Below are 10,613 nucleotides of genomic sequence, written 5' to 3' on the forward strand. Positions count from 1 at the left end.
CGGAACTAACCGGGGGAAATCTGGGAATAGGAAACAGTGGATGCAGAGAGTCCATTGGGAGGGCTTTCTGGCCTGACTTCCCTTTATCATCTGATTGCTGGTCACTTCTAACCTTCCCAGATGGGACTCATCCAGGTGTGACGCCAGCTCCATCCAGAAAGACTGGCCCAGCTCAACCAGCTAAGAGGACGAAATCTGCTGGATTTCAGAAGTGAACTGGACGAGCAGTTAGCCACGGTACTGGGGCCTCTCTGCACTGTAATCGTCTCCCGGGCTTGAGTGACAGGAAGAAAAAAAAAGCAACAAGTGGCTTCCTATTGTGCACCCCCCCCCCCCCCCCACCTAGGGCTGCTTCTGTCAGGCTTTGGAACGCATTCAGTACATTTGAGGGGAGTGGGGGGGGGGGGGGGCAATGTCAAAAGCCTTCCTCCAGAGACAGCTGTGGTAAGTAGGAAGACAGGGAAGGCAGGGACTGAGCCAGGCAAAAGGCCCTCAGAATTACACAATGGTGATTTCCCGGGGAGGAAGCCAGGCTGAGTAACACAGCAGGAATTTGTTAACAACCCCCTTCCCCCACTGCACCCCAGAAAAACAATCAGGCTCCAGATGCTGATAAGAATTCTTTTTATGTTATTCGAATAAAAAATACATTCATACAGAAATATAACAATCTCGCAAAAAACAATTTCAAATAAAATCTTGTAAAACAAAATTTTACAAAAATCTTACAAAGATTCTTTAGATAACAGGGTGCTTCAAAAAAAAAAAGAAATAAAGAAATTTCACTAATAGAAATTTTTTTTTAATTTCAAGCAAAAGTTTCTGCTTGATTGAGGCTCAGTTATCACCTGAACAGAATGGACTGCTTAGTATTAAAGTTACAGGCATTGACACGGACGGCACCCAGCCCCACCCAGTCCAGCAACGTCGATGTGTTTCATAAGCGAGACGCGCCAGCACAAGTTTCCTCTCTCTTCTGTTTACCTTCTTACTTAATGGAATTGCTATGGATAAGCACACAGCAGGGCCAAAAAAGGAGTTTTCCAAAACCCAGCAAATCAAGTGCTAGGATTTTGAATTGCCAAACAAAAGTGCATTTTCCCCTTGAGCAAAATGAAATCAGTTCTGTAGAGAAATGTATTCATCAGGCCAGATACAATAAAACAAAACAAAACAAAAAACAGTTAAGGGAGCTTTAATCATTGCTCATTTCCAGGAAGATCAAACGAAATACCAGCCCAGCCAGACTCATTCTCATATATGTAAAGATCCACACCCAAAAAGCCAAGCAGCTGGATGAAATATCAGAAATATCAGCTGTCTACGCTGTGGTATGCCAAATTCCGGGAAAGTACTCCTTGAAAAAGCTGGAAGAATCTACATGCTGGAAAAAATAGTTTCATCTGCATAAAAAGTATTCTAAAAAACAATCCCTGTGGTCAGCTTACTCTTAGGTTAGATCTTCTAGTAAGGCTGAAAGGAAAATTAAAACCTTTGTGTGTCTGAGTCCAGCTGGTTGGCCAGTATTTTGTTCATGCCCCTTCTAAATGGCCGAAGGTCCCCTATTCCAGGCTTGCCAATCGTGACTAGCAGAATCAGCAGCCTGGAATAGACTCAACGCCAACAATGTCTCCAACAAACTATTAAATTAAAGATAAAGCCTCTATAAAAGTTAGGTTATAGTTTTCAATTTCTTTTAACCTCCTTTATGGCCATTTTGAAATACTTCTTCACAGGCTGTAGAATTTTCTAGCTAAACATTCTAGTTTCTTCTTAAAAAAATATTTATATATTATCTATATATAATATATATATACACACATACATACACATACTATACACACAAATATACATACACAAAAAATTTCATCCACTTTTTCCAAAAACAAAAACAAAAACAAAACAAAAAGCAGTATACGTTCAGTATTACCAACAGATAGCTAGACAGGTACTCAAAACTTGTGCCTTTTGAGCAAGATATTGACATTGGTTTTTCTTGTTTGTTTAATACTTCTGTATCTTTATGTGTGACAATGTTACATAATAAATACAGCCGGTGTGTGTGTGTGTGTGTATGTGTGTGTGGGTGTGTGTGGGTATGTGAGATCTGTACAGTTGTGCAAGGTCTCTTAAAAGAGTCTCATGGTAGCAGAATTAGTTTTCAATTGCCATGTCTATTTTTTCCCCATTTTAACACTGACAGTCAAGTTGTTGGAAATGAACACATGTTGACATGTCAAAGGACTTTTCACCCGTTCGTTTTGTCACTGTGGAGGATCTTAAAGAGGTGTTCTTTTTGTTGTCGTTGTTGTTCTTTGTTTGTTTTGTCCATATTATACATTGATACAGTACAATGCCAGGTGAAAAAAGAGCCTTAATTAAGCATGCGTCACCCATTCCCCTGTATTTGACCCCACAGAAGGGCCAGTTGCATAAGGCACCATTATGAAGGTCAACAGTGCATTAACAGCTAGAAAACCAGAAATAGTCCTCAAGGCATAAATAAGAGACGTAGCTGCGTGAGAAAAAACGGTTTCTAAGCCTAGTGGTTTGATCCACTCTGAGAAAAAAAAGTTTGTGTTCTTAGCCTAATGTGATATTAGACGGGTAATTTCCAGGCCCCTAGCATTTAGACATTTGACAAGTGTCCAATTTCTCCAAAGGGTACCTTAAGATTCTCCAAAAAAAGTAAATTCAAATTCTGAGTCGTTGAAAATACAACCCTACATTGCACAAGATCATTTTGCATGGGGAGTGTTACAAAATAGAAGGATCTGGGGGGGGGGGGGGGGGAGACCGTGTCTTGCCAGGCCTAAATGGCTTAAGGAATCATTATTCTACACAAATTAGATCTTATAGCTGCTTATTAATTGGAATCAAGATTGGAGACCCGATTTAAAAATGTTAAACGTTTATAGCTCCCCCAGACCATGCACGACTTGTTTTTTGTATTATAAGGGAAAATGACCACTGCGATTTGTAAATACAGCTTATACAATGGGTTACAAATGAGCTCCATGTAGCCCGTAAAACAAGCTACTTGACACACTGCACATTCTATAGCTGCACCAGACACCAGAAAGTCCTTTCACACAGGAAAGGGGCACAGGGGCTCCCCCTGCCCTTAACACTCGCCACAATGGGTCCTGAGTTCCCGCTCCCACCCTCCATGTTTTTCCATCTTTTTTTTTTTTATTTTAACTTTTATTTTTTTTTTTTTTGTTGTTTTTGTTTATTTTTTTCTAAGGTGCAGACACCCTTCAGGAAATGATTGGTGGTCAACTCATCCCTTGGTATACTCCTCACACACAAAACATTCAAACTGCTTTTTTTTTTCTGTCTCTTGCAGTTATTTGATACCACAAAGGGGGAGAAAAAAAAGTCTGCCTCACCATACAGTCAGTAATAGGTCCTCAACACAATCATCCCACCCACGAACATTCTCAGTGCGCATGCTCACGGCCAAAAGCTTAGAGCCTCTCAGAAGGTTAGGAACCAGTGGTGAGTCCGGGGTCACCCAAACACCATGCACCATGGGTGCTATGCCACTCCTGACATGACTTTTGTAGCCCTCAAAAGACCTTCCAAAGAGAGGACCCTGGAGGTAACTGGATAGGAAGCAAAATGGCATGCTTTGGCTGTTACAGGCATCCCTCCTTCCATGGCCGCCTCTTAGCCTGGAAGCCTCTTTTAGCCTACAGGATTCGTCCCTCTGCTCCTTCAGAGGTGCCTCTTCATGTGCAGGGCCAGGTGGTCAGACCTGGAGAAACACCTGCAAGGGCAAATCAGAAACAAAGCAGTGAGTTTTGTCTCGTGGATTGTGTGGCCCACCAGATACCACAGTCCCTGGACATGGCCTCTGAGTCTTTACCAATACTTTTTAGGGACAGGGAACCCCCAGACAGAGGAATACATATTCAACAAGTCTTCAGTGAACACCCAGGAAGTCCCAGAAGTCCCATGGAGGGTCTACATTTTGAATTTGAAAACTATTGGAACCCATTTTGAAAGCCTTGCCCTAGACCATTTTCTTATAGAAATCTGGCACAGTGCTTCCTAAGAGAGCTAGTCAAGGTGTCAAGAGACTTTTGCAAAAGCCCCAGACTTAAAAGAAATGGCACCAAGTAATGGGAAACTCCTGGCCTTCTTCCCAGGGCCTATTTCACACACCTACTCTGCCCTGGTTCTTCCTCATTCCCATGACCCCACACTTCTTTTTCCTGTGAAGCCTTCATTGACATACCTGTCACAGTGGGAGCATTTAAAAGGCTTGGCACCAGTATGCTTTCGGAAGTGTCTGGTCAACTCATCACTTCTTGCAAAACGCCACTCACAACCTTCCCATGAGCATCTGTAAGGCTTTTCTCCTAGGAAAAAGAGCACACGACAAAGGCACCATTACTTCACTGACAAGATAGGGTAAGGGAGAAGATTGAACAACATATATACCGTGGGGTCCCCTCAGTCTACAGACCTCACCATATGCTTTCATGGCAGGACGGTACCTTTGGCAAGCTAAAGGTCACAAGCATAGGTTTTTTTTCTAACCTAGCCTGAAGGGCTCACTTAGGCTGTTCATTCCAGGTATCCAGGTTTGACAAAGTCATGCTGGCCGAATCAAAGTTACCTCATAACAATGACAATTACTCAGAGTGATGACATACTTGCAGGGTGAGATGTCAGCCCACAGGACCCACAGCCTTGCTGAGGGAGGAGATTTATTGCTTTCTCCATGGAGACGGCCCCCTCCAGCACTATCTGGTTCCTTACTCATTTCCCTGTGGAATGAGTCGTCTGGGACCTTCTACATTTCTACAAAACTGAAATCATGCGTTTCTGAGAAACCTCATTCAGAGGGCTTTTGGATCAGTTTCTAGATGGCAATCAAACGACCAAATTGACATCACTCACTAGCTAAATTATAAGTGTAGAACAGAATAAAATGCTACCCATGAGTGAAAAATGATGCTCAAATCAACCCAAGGCAAAAACCATCTTGCTTGGGGAACACTCATATCCTCTCCTAGCTCTGTGTCTCTTCTGTGCCTGACTTCATCTCTCAAGAATTTGACTCTCCTCTCGGTAAGATATGAGTTTACAATTACTTATCCTCTTATCCTTCCCCTCCTATCCTGGATGTTGTGCTGCCAGTTTCAAATAATCAGAATTTAATCTAAGTAGTAGCACTGTGTTAAGAAAGCCCTTGTTCTATGTGGCTGTATTCACAGTAAATGCCCACTGGCCCAAGACTTTTGCTCACTTTGAGGCTTCAAAATACCACTGTCAACATCAGCAAACTTCAGGCTGCCCAAGGCGCATCTGTCCTGAGCCTGCACTTACATGACAAAGAAAGAGGTGTAACCCAACATAGCAAGATGCATGGGACAATGGGAAATGAGCACCCAGTGGGTGAAGGTTTGGGTATCCATGGAGAATGTGATCTGGCCTCCTGTTTAATCTGAAAGCATGAACCATTCATCTGATTCAAATGTTCAGTCTTTTAAGATTGTACTCTGAACTCCAAAAAACGACCCAATTCCTTGGAGACAAGAATCTAGGAAGTGAGGATTGTCTTGCTTGTGACCACATCCTGGGGGAGCTCTGGCTCCCTCCCAGCGCTGATCAATTGAGGGCGCCCACCAGCAGCTGACCACCCAGGCCCCAAGAGGGGACTGACCTGTGTGAGTGCGCTGATGTGCTTTCAAGTGGGAGCTCTTAGTGTAAACTTTCCTGCAGCCGTTAAAGTGGCACCGATGTACCCGTCTTCTGCCATCTGGGGAGGCGTCGCCATTACCCTTGTCACCAGACTTCCCAGAGGTCCCACTTCGAACCTTCCCGGGTGAGGGCAGGTCTCCTGGCCCACAGCCCCATAGTTGAGAAGATTCCCTGTTCACTTCTGGAGAAGATGGAGGTGTGGAAATGACGGAGGAACTCAGATTTCCTGAATTGACTAAGACTTCACCAATGGGATCAGAGGTAAATTTGGTCGTGGGTGAAAGTTCCTCTGAACTGTCCGAAGACTCACTGCTGACATCAGAGTTCAGGCTATTGGTCTCTAAGTTATAATTAAAGCTGGAGCTGATCAGAGAGTCCTCTGGGGGACTAGAAGAAATCTTCAGTTCTGATTCCTCCTTCTTCTCCCCACGAGCTAGAATGAATTTGGTCCACAGGTCTTCCTGGCTGTCAAATTTTATCTCAGAGGCTGACACATAGCAGGGCTCACTCTGAAGATAGCGTTCCAACTCCAGGCAGGTCTGTGTAAAAGGAACCACAAGAAGGCACGTGACTGTTAAGGCTACTGAAAGTGGAACTGAAAGCACACAGGAATAAAAAAAAAAAAAAAAAGAAACATGCAACAAAGGACAAGTAAATTATTTCTGTGTCAGGTATTGTGGGTCACACAGTCTTCTGTAATGTGAATCTATTTCCCCAAGAATTCTAGAGGAAAGCTGTTTCTAGGAATCTGAAGGAAAAGGAGAGGTGAGACCTCTCTTGGTTTCTCCAGTGTTGGACCAATGGTCACAGTGAGTGATGATCACTAAGCCTGTTTTGTTGTTATAGTTACAAGTGTTGACATTTCTAATGACGATCCTGGTAAACCACACAAAGAAAACCAGCCCTACACACATCACTCCCCCTCCCACCAACCCAACAGGTTTAACCAGGTCCTCTGACAGTCTCTAGAACTATGAGCATCAATGAGAGAGTCCTAGCCATCCAAGAGTATTCACACAACAGGACAGAACTATTGCACAGTGTGCAGTGTGGTCTGAAGACCCCCCTTGGGGGGCACAGCTGACAATATAGGGCTGGCTGTAGTCAGAGAACAGACAGCAGATATCTGTCTGTATTCACTTCATGGGCATCGATAAATTTGAAAAGAAACCTCTCATTTTCTGTGTAGCTGGGACCTAAGAGATATACATATACATATGCATGCATATATATATATATATACACACACACAGACACACACACACACACACATATACACATGCATATTTTTAAATGTCATTTCCCAAGTCCAGGACTATGGATACCACCAAACTTTAATGATTTCTTTGCATTGGCCAGAGGGAAACAAGAAACCTTGACAACAGAAGTGAATTCTTCCAGAGTAGCTATCTGCTATTGTAAAGGATGGAAAGGGGAAATTACTCCCTGGCCCTTCTGGGAGTCCCACAATGAACAAGGACTTTATCTCCTGGCCAAGGGTACAACAGTATGAGTCATCACTCCTTTTTCTTTCACGCAATGCCAAAGGAGACTTCCTTTTGAAATTCTGACCTGCAGCCAAATAAGGACCCGGCTCAAATATACATGCAGTGTGCCATAACAGGGTGCCCCTTCCCAGCCCTGCCACCAACCTTTCAAGGAGCTACACACTGCAGAGATCAGCAATCCCCTCTCCCCACCATCTCAAACTTTCTAGCCACTGGAAAAGAAAAACGGTAGGAAAGATTTTAGGATTCAATTATGTAGGCCCTGATTTTTCACTAGCTTTGCCTGCATGCCCATATAAGGCTGTCTGTGCCTCTGTGTATTTTATTCTACAGACAGAAATTTCGGCACTAAACTGCAACAAAAAAATGTTATCAGGGTACAGACCATCTTGAGCACAGGCTACCAGCAAAAGGGCTAATGCTTACTTAACAACGTGCCTTCTATCACAGTGTATACACATCCTAAGTCCCGGCTTCACACAGCAAGCACAAGCAAGCTAAGGAAGAGGGGGTGCCTGTTTTCCCTTTCCCCCCAAAATTCGATGTCTGTTACAGTGTGTACAGTATTAGGAATCGAAGCGGCGATACCTATTATTGATGTTCCAAAGAAATGGCGAACACATTTATGAAGATCTTGTTAAACTTTAATCAACTGGCTAATTTAAAATCTCCAGTATACTGCTGAGCAGTGGGGACCTGATCGAAGCTCTCTGGGAATTTAAAAGGCTCTGAAGGGGACCAGGAGCCAACTCTGGCTAGTTGCCCAAATCCCAAATGCCTAAAGGAAACTACTAAGATCAATTTCAATCACGTCCCAGGGAGCAGCTTCTTTGAGGAGGAAAAATGGAGAGGGGGAGAGAAAGGCAGAGAGGATTGTGAACAATTAAGCCGGCATGTGGAGGTTTCAGCCAACACTTCGCTTTTCCTGCGTTTTAAAGCCTGGGAGGTTGTGAAACCGACGGAATTTATTTGATCTGCTAATTCACTTGGAGAAAAAAAACCAAAAAACAAAAAAAACCCAGAAGCGTAGAGAGTCGGCCACAGAATCATCGTTTTTAAAGACAATGATAAAAGTGAGATTTTTTTTTTTTTTTTTTTTTTTTTTTTTTTTTTTTTTTTGCCACTCACAGAATCCTATGACTTAGAAGGGGTAGGGGGTGTTTCTTTTATTCCGGTTGCCCCAAATTCTAGTTCCACTAAAATGCCGGAATTAGAGATTTTTCTTGCCCAAAGTAAGACCCGAAGCAACTAGGAATGGACTCATTGTCATATGACTGACAAGTCACTTGTGTGCAAACAGCACCCCCCCACACACACACACCCGCCGCGCAGTCAACAAGAAAAGCAGGTAAGAAAAACAAGGCAGGCATACGTGAATGATAAGAAATTATCCAGACGGAAAAGAAACTGCAAATGGCCTTGAGTTCAAAAAGAACTACTGAGTCCCGCGAGCAAAATATTAAGACTTTTATATTTGGGACATACAAATATCAAAACAAAACCAAAATCCTTAAATCAAATCTTTTGGCAGCCAAGGCAAGCTCGTTCATATGACAGGGTCCAGCTGTGGAGTTTGGAGCTGGTACAAGCCCCAAACTTGTGCCAAGGGCTCAGGTCTGGATCGGTCAGAAGAATTTGGGGTCCCCCCACCCAGGTGTATGCTGCTCGTAAGCTCGGAATTAGCAAAACACGGGAAAAAAATGAAGAAATAAAAACGTAGTGGGAAGGAGAGCTCGCCTTCACACAAATGACAACTCTACTCCTCGCTCCCGAAGGCTTGCTCTACAGTGCCTTCATCATTCCAGGCAGCAGAAGGACATCTTAAGACCATTATTTTATATTTTTAATTAGGCAAATGCTAATCATCATAAAAAAGATGCACTTCCAAGCACACACCATCTTGCCTGCTCCTCCGCGCGACTCCCTCCTCGGCGCACTGGGCAGGTAAAAAAAAAAAAAAAAATCCGTATTTACCTGTTGCCAATATTCCTCCAGGGACGGCAGAGCCGAGAAGTAGCCCGTTTCGTGCACAATCTGTAGTTCCTGGAAGATGCTACACATTGGGAGCACATCCATGTCGGGTTGGAAAAGACAGTCCCCGCTGTCGGGAAAACAGGGAGGTGAACGATCAGGAGTCGGAGCAGAAACTGTTCCCGGGAGCGCAGGTGAAAGTTTCATGCAAACTGGATGGCGCTGCAATCGGACGCCGGGTCCGGACCCTCCCGCAGCCCGCAGCGCGCCGAGCCCACGCAATATTTGCAAACAGCGGACTGACTGCAAGCGTAACCCCTGCAAAACTTCCCTATTCAAAGCTCCGCTGCCAGCCTCCCCCCTCCTCCCCCGCTTGGCTCCCCCCTTCTCCCCCCACGTGACGAGCTTGGAGCTCCGCCCCACAGGGTACCCAATCCTGCCGCTCCTGTACCGGGGGCTGCGCGACGATGATGTCAGCTCGCACCAATCGCTGGTGCGGACACACAGCGGCCCCGCCTGGCGTGACCGAGCCTCTTCATTAAAGGCCTCCTTATTGGTGCAATTCGAACTCGGCCTGCGCTGATTGGAAAGACGGCTCACAGGCTATTTTTAGCAGGGTATATAAGGCGAGGGCTACGGCGCACCGAAGGAGTCGGCGCTGGGAGGTGCACAGCCTAACGTTGCAGAAGTGCGGCCGGAGCGGCCGAAGCTGGGGGAGCCTAGCCGGGCAACCGGGCATCTGTCCCCGTCCCCGCCGCCCGGCTGCCTGGTTGCACCTTCTGATCCGGTCACCCGGACCGTCACTCCCCCCCAAAAAAAACCAAAGGAGCAGACATTCCCGATCCCCCTCATTTCCTCCCGCTGGGTTCCCCAGTTCCCGGATCCTTCCCTGACCCTCCATTCTCCTTGGTCCCTTGATTTCTCTCTTTGTTCGGAGTCCCCTCCATACTCAGAGATGCAGAGGTGCCCCGGGGTGGGCGCAAACGTGCCCGCAGGTTTCCCTGTGGCGATGGGACAATAAGACCGAACAGCAGGGGTACTTGATACTCCAGAGTCACTGTGTGGTAGTTTCTGTCTCGATCCCTAGGATGGAGGATGACAGGCGCCTGAGACCAAAATACCCCAACTTCCTACGCAGGGAGAGAGGGGAGCATCTCAAAAGCACCCTACCTGACCAGTGTGTCAGATACACTCAGTTCTCAGGAATGAATTTTACCTACTCAAAAGTTGGAAATGTAGCTTTTAAGATCGCATCCGTGACCTGGCGCCATGGCCACCCAGTACTTGGAAACCTGGACATTCACAGCTAAAAACCCCCCTTTTTCTTGATGCACAGTTTTAATTCAGAGAAGATGCAGATTTTGCTGCTAATAGAGTATAAATCTGTTTATCTCGTAGAAGGCAGTCTCGGAGATGTCT

The 10,613-nt window shown here is 45.2% G+C and overlaps 1 protein-coding gene across 1 annotated transcript; it reads right to left on the minus strand.

The window, feature by feature from the left end:
* Positions 1-613: 613 nt before the first annotated feature.
* On the minus strand, positions 614-9,544 carry Klf6 (KLF transcription factor 6). The gene is made up of 4 exons (XM_021180784.2): positions 9,198-9,544; positions 5,678-6,254; positions 4,244-4,367; positions 614-3,772 (listed from the first exon to the last, which is right to left on the minus strand). The coding sequence occupies exons 1-4, from the start codon at positions 9,399-9,401 to the stop codon at positions 3,721-3,723; spliced, it is 957 nt and encodes a 318-aa protein (XP_021036443.1). The 5' UTR covers positions 9,402-9,544; the 3' UTR covers positions 614-3,720.
* Between the last annotated feature and the right edge of the window lie 1,069 nt (positions 9,545-10,613).

This window comes from Mus caroli, unplaced genomic scaffold (genome assembly GCF_978045245.1).
Source record: "Mus caroli unplaced genomic scaffold, Mus_caroli_1 scaffold_15, whole genome shotgun sequence".
Lineage (NCBI taxonomy): Eukaryota > Metazoa > Chordata > Mammalia > Rodentia > Muridae > Mus > Mus caroli.

Coding starts and splice junctions, on each gene's coding strand:
- Klf6 (XM_021180784.2), bottom strand. CDS start 9,401: ATGAAACTTTCACCTGCGCTCCCGGGAACAGTTTCTGCTCCGACTCCT. Junction 4,368..5,677: donor ACATCAGCGCACTCACACAG/GTCAGTCCCCTC, acceptor TCTTTTTCCTAG/GAGAAAAGCCTTACAGATGC. Junction 3,773..4,243: donor AAATGCTCCCACTGTGACAG/GTATGTCAATGA, acceptor TTGCCCTTGCAG/GTGTTTCTCCAGGTCTGACC.